At 32.8% G+C, this 15415-nt stretch overlaps 2 protein-coding genes across 2 annotated transcripts; both read left to right on the top strand.

Annotated features, from left to right (window-relative positions):
- The first annotated feature begins 8853 nt into the window (after positions 1-8853).
- Positions 8854-9788, top strand: LOC101514351 (agamous-like MADS-box protein AGL62). The gene has a single exon (XM_004496741.2). It carries the CDS (start codon positions 9084-9086, stop codon positions 9786-9788), a length of 705 nt encoding a protein of 234 aa, XP_004496798.1. The 5' UTR covers positions 8854-9083.
- A 3375-nt stretch (positions 9789-13163) lies between these two features.
- Positions 13164-13865, top strand: LOC101511015 (agamous-like MADS-box protein AGL62). Its single transcript, XM_004496801.1, has one exon. The coding sequence runs from the start codon at positions 13164-13166 to the stop codon at positions 13863-13865; it is 702 nt and encodes a 233-aa protein (XP_004496858.1).
- The last annotated feature ends 1550 nt before the right edge of the window (positions 13866-15415 follow it).

Below are 15415 nucleotides of genomic sequence, written 5' to 3'. Positions count from 1 at the left end.
TATGGTTATTTTTGTGTTAGTTTTATTTGGGTTCAATTTTGGATGACTGTAGCTGATCAGACATTTATTCCAATCGAATTGGCACTTAATTTACATTATATAAGTGACATTAGTAGCAAACTGTGAGATGTTATAACTAGGATCCCAATATGCTTTTATGTATGGTTTGATTCCAAAAGCTTCTGATATGAAATCTGTTGCTATTTTGCCATATTAGTATAAAACACTCAATTCAAATTACATGCATATATATCACAATAATTCAGATTACATGCATATTTATCACAATAATTCAGATTATATTCATATTTATCACTTACAATAACACAGTTCAGATTACATGCATAGCTTATATAAAACAATTAAACATATACATTAAGATGCCCTTCTTCTTTTCCTGGTGACATTCACATTTGTTTGTCCATTTACAATACGAAACGATGGATTAATCCAAATTCCCTCATCATGATCATCTCTAAGATATAAACCATCATCAGTTGAATCAATTTCATGTGGTTGTTGTGATGTTGCAAATAAAAGATCATTACCAACATCTTCATCATTATTGTTACCATCACTTATTTTATTGGTCGATAGGACAACAAACCATTTATCATCAGAAGGATCAGTGACATAAAACACTTGTTGAGCTTGCGGCGCTAAAATAAAAGGCTCGTCTTTGTATCCCACCCTATTAAAATCGACAAGCAAGAATCCTGACTCATCAATCCGAACGCCATTATTATTATCGACCCACTTGCAACCAAATATGGGAACACGAAACATTGTGTAGTCTAACTCCCATATGCGCTCGATAACCCCAAAATATGATAGATTTGCATATATTGGGTTTTTGTCTTTTGCACTTGAGACATGCATCGCTTCAGCTACGAGAGTGACTCCACTATTTTGCATAGTGGTCTGATCATCTTGTTCTTTGGTATAAAATGTGTAGCCGTTAATAACATAACCAGTGTAAGAAAAGACATGTAAGCTCGGACCATTTGCTAGCCACCTCAATCTATTTGAAATTGATCCGGGGTCTATATCAAATTTTGACATTATGTGATTTTTTAACCATGTTACAAAACTTCGATTGTGCTCTCGAGTTATCCAATTTTGATTCCTATTCATGTTCAAACGAGATAACTGATCAATGTGTATTGTAACATACGGTTGAACCTCATCATCATTGTGCAGAACATACAATTGTGCCTGCTCCCATTCTGTCCTTGATATAGTCAGTAGTCTCCTTCCAATTATCCCTTCTCCTGATATTCTTCCCGAATGACGAGACATGGGAAGTCCTATGGATTCAACATTGGACAAATATTCAGTACAAAATTCAGCATCCTCTTCAACAATGTATTGTTCAGCAATACAACATTCTGGTCGACTTCTACTTTTTACGTACCCTTTTAATATTTTCATATATCGTTCTATCGGATACATCCATCTCATATAAGCTGGCCCACAAAGTTGTGTCTCCTTAACCAGATGAACAGTAAGGTGAACCATTATATCAAAAAACGATGGTGGGAAATACATTTCAAGCTCACACAAAGTAACAACAATTTCCCTCTGCAATGTCGGTAATTTCTGAGGGTCGATCACTTTACTACAAATTTCCCTGAAGAAGAAACATAATCTAGTTAAGGTTAGTCGAACTTTTTCAGGTAATAAGGCTAGTCGAACTTTTTCAGGTAAAATGGAACGTATACCTATTGGTAGCAAATGCTCCATTATAATATGACAATCATGGGTCTTCAAACCTTTTAACTTGAGGTCTTTCATACAAACCAAATTTTTAATGTTCGAAGAGTATCATTCTGGAACTTTAACTTCGTGTAGAAATTTACATAAAACAATTTTTTCCTTTCTAGATAGAGTATGAGCGGCTGGAGGTAGATACATGCGATTTCCTTTCTTTACTGGAGCCAATTCATTTCTTATTCCCATATCGACCAAGTCCAATCTTGCGTTGACGCTATCTTTAGACTTTCCTAGAACATTGAGTAACTTACCAATAACACTATCAAATACATTTTTTTCAATATGCATCACATCGAGAAAATGTCTTATATACAATGACTTCCAATATGGCAATGCAAATAAAATTGACTTTTTCTTCCACCCAGTTTTGACCAGCTCTCCCGCAAAAGGTTTGCCATATTTATTGGTCAAACCTTGTACTTTTTCAAGTATTTGATATCCAGTCGGTGCTAAAGGAGCTTTACCTTCCTCTGATTTTCCATTGAATGCATTTCTCCACCCACGATACTGATGACTATAAGGTAAAAATCTACGATGTCCAAGAAACACATTCTTCTTACAATGTTTCAACCGCATCCAATTTGTACTCTCTTCACATATAGGACATGCACACTGACCTTTAATGCTATATCCTGATAAATTACCATATGCTGGAAAATCATTAATTGTGCCGAACAACATAGCCCTCAAATTGAAACATTCTTTCTTATACCCATCATAAACTTCCACACTTGTCTCCCACATACTTTTTAAATCTTCGATTAGAGGAGTCAAGTATACGTCGATATCATTCCCCGGTTGTTTGGGTCCAGAAATTAACAGAGACAACATCATAAACTTACGCTTCATACATAACCATGGAGGTAGGTTATATATTACCAAAATCACAGGCCACGTGCTATGTGAGATGCTTTGAAGACCATGTGGATTCATTCCATCAGTAGAAAGTGCAAGTCTTAGATTTCTTGACTCTATCCCGAATTCAGGATACTCGTGATCAATTTTTGCCCATTGTGGGGAATCTGCAGGGTGTCGAAACATTCCATCTCTAATTCTTTCATCTGCATGCCATGTCAAGTGTTTTGAATCTTCTTCACTGCGATACATGCGCCTAAATCTTGGTATTATAGGAAAATACCACACGACTTTTGCTGGAGTAGATTCTTTCTTCTTATATCGAGAGACATTGCATTTCGGACACGCCTTAAGTAGTTCATATTCGTTTCGAAATAAAATGCGATCGTTAGGACACGCATGAATCCTTTCGTAACTCATTCAAATAGAACACAAAATCCGTTTAGCCTCGTAGATTCGACTGGGAAGTTCATTATCATCTGGCAACATATCTTTTATGAGTGTTAATAATCCTGTAAAGCTTTTATTAGACCATCCATTACTCGCTTTTAAGTTGTTCAACTTTAATATCGCCGACAGTCTTGTGAATTTAGTACAACCATTATATAATTCTTTCTCTGCATCACTCAACAAACTTTCAAACATTTTAGGACAATCTCGAAGATCTTCTTCAACTGCTTTTGCGATCTCATCAACTCGGTCCGACTCATATGTATCTGTATCGAAGTCAGTTGAAGCATATGTCGAACTATTCTCAAAATTAATGTTTCCTTTTTTTTTTCTCACCATGTCTTATCCAACATGTGTAGCTTTGATCAATTCCATTACATACTAGATGTCCTTCTAATTTATCTTCTCTAACACGTTTTCCAAAACAACATTTTAAACAAGGACAAACTACTCTATTTGGATCTTTTGCATTCTTCACTGCAAACTCAACAAACTCCTTCACTCCAATTTCATACTCTTTTGAAAATCGATTGGCTGACATCCATTTCCTATCCATATTATACCACCTACATAAATGCAGTTACAAAAATAATAAGCTTTCAAAACATATCAACAAGTTTCAAAAACAAACCAATATCAACTAACAATTTCAAAACAGAACAGATCATGTGTAGAAGAGATTTAATATATATAACAATTTTTAGTAGATTTAATATATATATAACAAAACATAACAGATCATGTGTAAAAAATACCTAAGACAACGTAGATGACCGCACAGTACGTAGAGGATATTAGGGTTCCCAACGTATATAATTATTTGAAAGATGTAGAGGATATGAGGGTTTCCAACGTATATAATTATTTGAAAGATGTAGTTTACAGCGCTTGTGAAAAAAGCGCTGTAATAGGTAGTTAAATTCAATGAAAACGCATGTATTTTACAGCGCTTGTGCAAAAAGCGCTGTATTAGGTAGTTCAAATATTTGAAAGCGCATGTGTTTACAGCGCTTGTGAAAAAAGCGTTGTAACTGATACGCGAAAGCGCTTCATTTTACAACGCTTTTTTGACAAGCGTTGTAAAAGCCTTATAACGTTATGCGCAAACGTTATATGAGCTACAACAACGCTTGTTTTACAGCGCTTGTGAACAAAAGTGCTGTAAAAGGCTCCGTTATTTTTAAAATATATTTACAACAACGCTTGTGTTTAGCAAACGCTGTAAAAGTGGCGCTGTTAAATGTCATTTTTGGCGTAGTGATATTGTTAATATTAAAATAAATATTTAATGTATTAATAATTCTTTATAAAATATGAAAGTAACATATTTAGCTATTAAATAATTTAATAACCATTTTTTTAAAATTATAGTTAAGGAACAACAACACAAATTAATAAGAAAATGCTGGCTATGGCTAGATAGGAGAAATAAAACACATAATAGACCTATGATTTTTCTTCTGGAAAATGTTATTATGCTACAAAGATAATACCAAATACATTGCTAGTTTGAAAATGACGATAATAAAAGAGATATAACAATTGTTTTTATTTTACAAAGTCACGTCACTAATCAAAGCTTTTGAGCAACTAACACAAAAGAAGATCTTTGTTGACTCACATATAATTGTCTCTGAGTGAAAATATAAATGTGTTATGCATTTTTTTCTTCTTCACCATAGTTTTGTCCCACGAGTAATTTAAATTTATATACACCGTAAATGTAAATAATTTTGAATGAGTTTAAAAGACTTGGGTTGAGGATCTCTCGTACTACAAGAGACAAGTAAATAATCAGTGGCGGAGCTTCTCAAGGACAGGGGGGGCCGCGGCCACCCCAAGAAAAAAAAAAAAATTTCTCTTTCTTCTTCTCTCTTCCATCCAACCTCTCTCCTTCTCTGTTCTCTTCTTTGATTCCCTCCCTCTTGCTTACAAGTTACAGCCGTCCTCTCTCCCTCTTCCATAATCAGATTCACGAATCAATCACAACAAACGTGCGCCTCTGCTCGCTGCGGGCCTGCGGCGGCCGCCTCTGCCTAACTGCCTTCGTGGCCGTTCCGCCGTTCGTCGCTCTCGGGCCTGTTCGCTGCTCTCAGGCCTGTTCGCTGCAACTCTCTAGATCGCATCTGCCTGACTGCTTTGTTTGCTGCAACTCTCAAAATGTTCGAATTTCTATTTTGTTATCGCTGATTTTTGTTAGTTAGTGCTGATTTTTGTTAGGTTTGATTTATGTTAGCATGAAATTTAAAGCTTACATTATTAGTGTTGAGTTTGAAGCTTTGATTTGTAGTTTGGAATTTTGATTTGGAATTTCAATTAGAGTGCTGATTTTTTTTAGAGTTTTTGTGTTGCACATAAGGTGTTTGATTTTATGTCAATATAAAGTGTTTGAATTTTTTTGTCTCACATAAGGTGTTTGATTTTATGTCTGTATGAAGTGTTTGAGTTTTTTTGTCGCACATAAGGTGTTTGATTTTATGTCTATATGAAGTGTTTGAGTTTTTTTATCGCACATAAGGTGTTTGATTTTATGTCTAAAATTTCTAAATTATTTGATATTTCACTTTGTGTTTATTTCAAATTAAATTTTTGTTATATAATATTATTTATATATTTAATTTATATATTATATTTTTATGTCGGCCACCCCAAAGTTTTTGGTCAAGCTCCGCCACTGTAAATAATTGATAGCGTTTCAACAAGTGTACTGAATCGTTGCAAGTAGTAATAAAACGGTAGTACCGAGTGTCGAACTTAAGGATTGCGTTTTCCTATTGAATTATATTTAGTTATTAAAATTGAACAAAAAGTTCCCAAGTTGATTGAAATAATATTTAAAATTGACAACAGTAGTAAAATTGATCCTTTATAAATTGAGAAAAATGTCAGGGATGAGTTTCACTTCGAATCCAACCTTGGTGCCTAATTTGATCCTAGTTATTGAATTCCTTTATTGAATTATCACCGAATTCTCTTTATTATTCTTGCTCTAATGTCTTAGTGACATAACCTTTAATTCCAAAGTAACCCCTAATTCCTTAGTAGATTTAAGATTAGAATTAAGCATTACCGAATAAAAATTCTCTTGTAAATTATTGCATTGCAACTAATTCATGAATTTCTCATCTCAAGCATTCGTAAAGTCCACTTCCGTTTCAAAATACAAATCATAGAACATTTTAATGTTGATCAAGCAAAAAAAAGCATTAAGCACAAAGATGAGAAAAATAATTCAATAAACTCATTCATATAACTAGAAATCAAATCATAAAAATAAGGGTTTCATCTTGTTAAACTCATCCCTAACAAATAGGGTTTAGTTACTCATGACAAAGATAAAAGAGATAGAGATTAGAGAAGAATTACAAGAAGGATTCATGAATGATTCTTGATAAAATTGCTCCAATGATGTTATAAACAGCCGTCTTTGAGTTTCTATGCTAGGGCACAAGTCTCCCAACTTCCCAAGAGTAAAAAAGATCCCTAAAACAGTGAAAAATTACGTTTTTATGGTTGCTGATGCGCGTCGCGCGCCCCAGGCGCAGGAAACGCGCTCCAGGCGCGCCTGGACAATGCTACTGGTCCGGAAATGTGCCCCAGGCGCAGAAAACGCGCTTCAGTCGCGCCTGGACAGTACTGAATGGCTGGAAACGCGCCTCAGACGCGTCTGGCGCGCTTCAGGCGCATAACATCTGCTGTCCAACATAGATTGCATTTTTCGCTTCTTTCGAGTCTGAATTTGGTTCCGGTGTCTTCATGAAAGTTGCAGCTATGGATATTAGCTTTCATTTGCACTTGGTTTGACTCCAATTGGACATCTACAACTCCAGATATGGCTGAAATACTCTACATAGGTTATGTTGATTTCTCACCAAAATTCAGCACTGCACTAAAACAAAGTAACAACACAAAACTCCGAAAAATACTTAATCAAGGAAATAATAACATAAATATTTCATTAAATCAAAGAGCTAAAATCAACAAAATATATCAAATAACTCCTTAAATTAACTAATGATTAAAGATAAATAAGACTAAAAACAATAAAAAATATGTATATGATGAAGAGTTATCAATAATATATTTTGGTTAAGGTCTAATACAACACACATAATAGACCTATGATTTTTCTTCTGGAAAATGTTATTATTCTACAAAGATAATACCAAATACATTGCTAGTTTGAAAATGACGATAATAAAAGAGATATAACAATTGTTTTTATTTTACAAAGTCACGTCACTAATCAAAACTTTTGAGCAACTAACACAAAAGAAGATCTTCGTTGACTCACATATAATTGTCTCTATAAGTGAAAATATAAATGTGTTAAGCATTTTTTTCCTTCTTCACCATAGTTTTATCCCAGAGATTTCTGATAAAGTTTTTAATGAGATATATTATTGCACAAATGATATTGACTTTGAGACAACAATCGCAAACCTTTCCCTATATCCATAATTACCCTGCACTTGTAGCTTTTTCTCCCTCTAATTTTCATTCTTTTAAGCCTATCTTGCCAACACCCTTAACAATGCCTATCGTTATTGCACCTTCTACTACGCTACATCATCTAGTAGCACTGAACATGCTCCAGTTTGACCCACTGCCCCTTCCCATTTTGGTCACAACACTCACCTTATGGTCACAAGAACCAAGACATGAAGCCTAAAACCAAAAGTCTTTTTAAACCCTAATGAATCTTCCATAGTGATTCAGGTTGGTTTGTTGCTTTGTAGTGTAAATTATGGTTTTAAATTGCAGTTCATTACCGCAATTGCAATCGCAATATTATGGATTTTAAAATCTCTACAACGACATCACAACTGCAATTTTTATTGCACCAACTGCGTTTGCATGCTATATAAAAGGTTTGTAGCTAACTATGACCACAATTTAAAATTATGGTGTGAATATGATGTTTTGATGAAAAATAACAGTTGGATCCTTGTCCCTCCCTCACAAGAAATCTATTGGTAGCAAATGCTTTTTTTTTTTTTTTTTTCTTTTCTGTGTAAAAGAGAACCTTAAGTGATGTGGATTTGAGTTGCTTCCACACAAGATGAATGATCTATCAAGTGATTTCTTCAAATAAAGTGACAAAATAAAAGAAAGAAAGAAAGAAAGAAAGATGAATTAGGTTGAAAAGATAAAAAAGGAAGGCGCCACAATCTAGAAAATTGATAAGTCAACAAAGAATCGCCACAATGGTAAGGAAACTATTGATAAAATTCAAGTAAATTCTAATCCAATAACTCAAATATGACTCATTCACTATTCTCGTTAAAAAAAATCTAATTCATTTCAAACTTTTCTCAATGAGGTTATAAATGCATATTTATGTATAAACCTAAATGGACCATAAATGACAATATTCTTTAGGTTCATATTAGACTTACATCATATTTTTTTTAAATAAATTAAATGAAATGAAGCAAAATATCTTCACTCACACATGACATCAACTCAATCTAAACAAGAAACTATTACAATTCTAAATTAAAACAAACTAAGAGTTATTACAAATCAAATTAAAATAAATAAAGTTTATCCGAATTTATTAAAATATAAATTATATATCTTTATGCTCTTAAGGTCCTTATCATTAAAAAAAGATTAACTTAGTGTCCTTTGATTCAAAGAAGTATCAATTTTCTACTCAATCAAACACGAAGTTTGAATATTGCACCATGACCAATTAATCCAATGAAGTAATTTGGATTCAATCATTTCTCATTGAACTCAAAGTGCAATTCAGAACTCCTACCATATAAGCAAAGAAAAAATGATTTTTTAAAAAATCTCTCAATGTAGAAAATATTTTAATGTTAAAAATAATGAAAAGGTAAAACGTTTGAGAACACAAAAACCGTGTATTGGTTTTCTAAGCCACATCACAATACATACATGAGTAAAAATATACTCACAAAATTTGGCTATAAAGCGAGATCTTCACATCCAGATCAATTGTACCAATTCCTTCTATTTCATTTTCTGCTTCAACCATGTCGACTAGAAGGAAAAGCCGTGGTCGCCAAAAGGTCGAGATGAAAAAGATGAGCAATGAGAGCAACCTGCAAGTGACTTTCTCCAAGCACCGTAGTGGTCTCTTCAAAAAAGCTAGTGAGCTTTGCACCCTTTGTGGTGCAAAAGTTGCTCTTGTTGTTTTCTCACCTGCCGAGAAAGTATTTTCCTTTGATCACCCCAATGTTGATATAGTCATAGACCGTTATCTCTCACTGGCCTTGCCCCAACACAATGGCACTATGCAATTTATTGAGACTCATCATAGTGCCAATGTGTGTGAGCTCAATAAAACCGTCACTCAAGCCATTAACCAGCTCCACGTTGAGAAAAAGTGTGGCGATGAGCTGAACAATTCGTGCAAGGCGACTGAGGCTCAGTTTTGGTCGGCTTGTCCTATTGATGGAATGAATAGAACCCAACTTGAACTTTTCAAGAAGGCTTTGAAGGAGTTGAAGAAACTTGTTGCTCAACATGTTGAAAGGATTGTGATTCACGGTGCATCTACCCAAACCCTTCCATTCTTTCTTGAAAATTCTTTCACCTCTAATAACTCTGTCCCTCCTCATCAACAACAAGTTCAAATGTATCCACTCCAATTTTTTCAAAACCCTGTTACGCCACCACCTCATTTGTTTGACTTCAACAATATGGGAGTAGGATATGGGCCCACCAAATTCTTTTGATTAGATCATTTTTAGGATAACAACGAATGTTTGTGCTAAACTATACTAAAAGTTATTAAATAATTTACACTTAATTTATATTTGTTTTACAAAATGATTGATGCGTGAAAGTGTACTCTAATTCATTGTAAGGCTTCGTTATACTTGTATAATTTGGATTAAGGCTTGAGATTTATGCTTGAATTGGCCATATTTTTGAATGATTCGCATTGAAAAATATATATGAGATAATATTTTGTAATTTATTTTGTTTCCCATCCAACACGTCTCTTCAATATAAATTTTGTATGAAAAAGTTCGAATTTTTTCAACATATGATACTACGAAAGAATCATGTTTATTGGTACTCATAGAATTATACATGTTAAATTTTTAAGTTTCATATGGTATATATTTTCAACAAGAGTCTATGAGTACTCATCATGCTACAAGTCAACTCAATTATACACACAATTAACCATTTTATGTCATATTCATTTTAGTGGATAATTTGGGTTGAGTTTTATCAACGATAATATTTAATCAAAAAATGTTCTGCATAAAAAATTCATGTAAAGAACAAAGTTAGTTAGAAGTGGTAGTTAGAGCTGGTTGTGACACCCGATTTCCAATTCCATCTTTTAAATGCATCGATTATAACATCTCTACTTATAACAACTCTTCTTTTGTTTGGATCGTAGCGCTTATAAGCTCTAGTTGAATCATAATCCAACAAAATCATTTGTTTAGCTCTATTATCTAGTTTTCTTATGAGTAAACACATGTCTAAAGCATATTAAGCCAAGTACATTTGGTTTCTTATCAGACCAAACTTCTTCAAGTGTCTTTTCAGCAAATCTTTTAGTAGGATTCAAGTTCAAGGTGTAGACAACAACTGACACTGTTTCTCCCCAAAACTTATAAAGTAGCTTATTTCCTTTTAGCATACTCATATCTTTGTCCAAAATGGTGATATTTCTTCATTATGCAAAACCATTATGTTGTAGTGCGTATGGTGCAATGAACTCATGTATCATCCCTTCTTTTTCACCAAACTTATGAGATTTATACTCACCACGTCCATTTGTTCTAATCACCTTGATACCACAACTATTTTTTTCTCTACCATTAGTTTAAATCCTTTAAACACATCAAACAACTCACTTTTTCTTTTAATTAAGCAAATCCATGTTTTGCTTCTAAATTCATCAATAAATGAAACAAAGTAGATATTTCCTCCTAGTAAAATTTCCTCAAAATGACAACAAATATCAAAAAAATTTATCTTCAACTTCTTTGATGATCTAATTGGAATCTCAGACGTGAATGTGTTCCTATGCTGCTTGACATGACAACATTCTTCACACAATTGCTTTGATATTTGAATTTGAGGAAGTCCTTGCACCATGTTCTGGCACTTCCACATTTGAAGGCTTTTAAAATTCAAATGTCCATATCTTTGGTGCCAAAGCCAGTTGTCACCCATGACTTCAATTGCCAAACACCAATTTTCACTAATTTCAATCTCAATCTTGAAAGTTCCATTCTTTGAGAGTGGTGCCTTCAACCGTAGTCTCTTTGAACTATCAAACATCTTCATTTGCCATACTCTATCTTCATTGAGTATCTCTTCTCCAACAATCATGTAAGACTCAATAGATTATTCTTCATGTTTGATACATAAATAAAATCACATATGAATCATTACTTGTCATCTCTTCTTTGAATCAATACCTTACCAACACTCGCAACAGTCAATGTGCTACTGTCAACAAATTTAATATCCATTTTCACCTTCTCATCAATATATACAAACCATTCTTTATGGCATGTCATGTAGTATGAGCAGCCTTTATCAAGATATCATCTGAATTAGTGGTAGCCATCAACAACACATCATTTGAGTCTAAATCGTTAGCTTGAGCCATATGAGCTTCATAATATTTTCTTTAATTTTCTTTGATTTAAATTCAACAACAAAATGATGTCAATTGTGATAGGTATAATATTATATTTATTTTTTATTGAATTTCTTTTTACCTCATTTGTTGCCATTGAATTTCTTGTTGTAATTGTCACCATTATTTTGATTCTTTGGATTTTCAACAACTTCATCAGAATTTTGCTTCTTATGTCACTTGGACTTTCCTTTTCCCTTCTTGTATTTTCCTTCATCTGATTTGTGATGGTTTGCACACGATTAATGTAATCAGACGCACTTTCAGCTTCTTCCATTTATACCCACTCATATTGTCTCCTCAAGGCTTGAAGCTTCACCTTTTTTATTTTATTACCACCAGTGTGATACTTCATCAAGATATCTAAAGCTTCATTCAAAATTTTCTCAAAGTTATAGGTATCAAGGTTTTGCTAAATATAAAATAGAGCCTCGTAAAATAGTTGGATCAAGCTGATCATACCCGTCTTGCACCACTTGATACACTTCTTGAGCTCTAAACAATAAATTCATTTATGCACACCATCTTTCACAATTTTTTCTATCAAGAGTTTGAAATTAAATTCAATGAAAAACTCTTTGATCCATTCATGATTATTTCTCTATTTCGCACTCACACTTATGTTTATCAAATTTTTGAATTTCTCACAATCACTCGTGTTTCCCTTTGATTATGACTTCCACTATCGATGCCAATTGTTAGAATACTTTAATGCATTTTTTTTGTTATTTTGTAATCAATTTTAAGTTGAGAGGATAAAAGAGAGAAAGAATAAGGAATAAAGATGAAGAGAATCAAAATCACTTTATTTCTTGTGTATCAAATAACTGGACTAGTTTACATTTATATCAAACATATGTTAGACAATCTATTTTAACTAAACTACTAACAACCACTAACAAACTCTAACTTACTTATAAGACTTTATAACTACCACTTTAAATTACAGTTTTAATAATTTTATTGTCCTCACATTTGTACAAAATATTTGTATATATTTAAATATTGAAGAGTCGTAAATTAGATAACAGACGAATAAGTTATACGTACCAGACACCATAACATAATTTATGCATATAAATTAAATATGGATGTTAATTAGCCTGTTTGGGCGCGAAAATGTCTTTGCTCATTGAATTCAAAGTTCCATTCAAAACTCCTACCATATAAGCCAAGAAAAAGAGATTTGTTTACAATATCTCAATGCAGAAATTAATTTAATGTAAAAAAATATGAAAAGGTATAATGTTTGAGAAAACAAAAACCGCACGTTGGTTTTCTAAGCCACGTCACAATAGACGAGTGAAAATATACTTACAAAATTCAGATATAAAACGAGACATTCACATCTAGATCAAATATACTATTTCTTAGTCTTAACTCACATACACTAACCGCCTTATTATTTTTTCCTTCTCTCTCGTTTTCTACTTCAAGCATGTCGACCGGAAGAAAAAGCCGTGGTCGCCAAAAGATCGAGATGAAAAAGATGAGCAATGAGAACAACCTGCAAGTGACATTCTCCAAGCGCCGTAGTGGTCTCTTCAAAAAAGCTAGTGAGCTTTGTACTCTTTGTGGAGCAGAAGTTGTTCTTATTGTTTTCTCACCTAGTGATAAGGTATTTTCGTTTGGTCACCCCAATGTTGATAGTGTCATTGGTCGTTATCTCTCGCGGGTCCCACTCCAACACAATGGAACTATGCAATTCATTGAGACTCATCGCAATGCTAACGTGCGTGGGCTCAATGAAACCCTCACTCAAGTTAATAACCAGCTCGACATTGAGAAAAAGCATGGCGACGAGCTAAGCCATTTGCGTAAGACGATTGAGGCTCAATTTTGGTGGGCTTGTCCTATCGATGTGATGAATAGGGCTCAACTTGAACTTTTCAAGAAAGCTTTGCAGGAGCTGAAGAAACTTGTTGCTCAACATGCTGATAGGATAGTGATTCAAGGTGCACCTACCCAAACCATTCCATTTTTTGTTGGAAATGCTGCCACCTCTAATAACCCTTTCCATCCTCATCAACAACAAGTTCAAATGTATCCACCCCAATTTTTTCAAAACCCTATGATGCAACCTCATTGGTTTGGCTTCAACAATATGGAAGGAGGATATGGGTCCACCGGATTATTTTGATTAGTTCATCTTTTGGATAACAACGAAGATTTGTGCAAACTATGCTAAAAGTTATTAAATAATTTACACTTAATTTTTATTTGTTTTACAATATGATTGATGTTTGAAAGAATACTCTAATCCATTGTAAGGCTTCATTATACTTGTATAATTTGGATTAATGCTTGAGATTTATGCTTGAAAAAGTATATATAAGATTGTAATTTGTGATTTGTTTTCCATCTAACATGTCTCTTCAATAGAACCGCTAAGTTTTTTATGAAAAAGTTCAAATTTTTTTGGAATATACAATTATGAAAGAGTCATGTGTATTGGTACTCATACAATTAATTATACATGTTAATTTTTTAAGTTTCATACAATATATATTTTCAACAAGAGCAAATGTATGTTGATTGGTCCGTTTGCGTGCAAAAATATCTACAAACATTGTTTTTTGAGTAAAGGTATATTTTGGTCTTTGAGAAATTCTTAAAGATTCATTTTAGTCGTTGAGAAAAATAAAAACACTTTTGAGTCCCTAAACAAAATAAATCAGACCACATTAATGTTTATGTAAACCACAATTAGAAATCAGAGTGTTTTTTGTTAACTTGTCTGATGACTCATCAATTTTATCTTTTCATGTATAATTTCTATAAAAAATAGGACAATTTGGTCCTTGACAATAATTAAAAATAAACTATTAAGTCAATGGCAATAATTAAATTAACAATTTAATGCCTACACCAAAAAATTTATTATATTATAATATAATTAAAAAACAACGCATAATATTTAAATTAAACCACAACAGTATCATTCATGACTAGTACATGAAATCGCATCTTTAAAAACGTGAGCAAGAAGAGCAATAATGCACCTCAGAAATGCGAGGGCGAAGAATAAAAACGTAAGAATGAATTAAAAAATTCAACTTTTGAAAAAACAATAGAGACGACAAATATCACACCTTCAGAATCGCATAACACTATAGAATCAAAAGGGTTTCTTTCTTAGACTTGTGGTTTCTCTAGATGAAACAACATTAAGGTTTATTTTATCAAGTTTTAGACCATAATTCCGTTTGGGGACCAAAACTGAAGAGAAATAGAATAGATGAACTACTTTTGCGTTTCAACTATAATAGGGGATAAAAACTACAATTAAACTTAATTTTTACTAGTGTGTTAACCTGTACCTCCTAAAAAAAATGAATTATGATATTAGCAATTATATTTTTATATAAATAATATAACGAATAAATATTAACTTTTTTAAACAATATAAAAATTTCAATAATTAAAAAGATATTCAATCACGTGTTCTAGTTAAATACAAAAGAAAACACCCAACAGTTTAATGATATTTATGATTTCAGAGTATCACACCTATAATTATACAGGTTACAAAAATTTATACAACTTCAAAAAAACATAATAATAATTAGGGGATAGATCTACTAAGTACATAAATTATTTTGTCTCATTTCATATATAAGGTAAACTCCCGATTTTAATGTCCAATTGTCAATCACTAACCATTATTTGTCTTAAACAAAAAACTCTCAT

Source organism: Cicer arietinum, chromosome 4 (genome assembly GCF_000331145.2).
Source record: "Cicer arietinum cultivar CDC Frontier isolate Library 1 chromosome 4, Cicar.CDCFrontier_v2.0, whole genome shotgun sequence".
NCBI classification, from domain to species: domain Eukaryota; kingdom Viridiplantae; phylum Streptophyta; class Magnoliopsida; order Fabales; family Fabaceae; genus Cicer; species Cicer arietinum.
The sequence above is the reverse complement of the archived record's forward strand: the minus strand, read 5'-3'. Positions and strand labels throughout refer to the sequence as shown.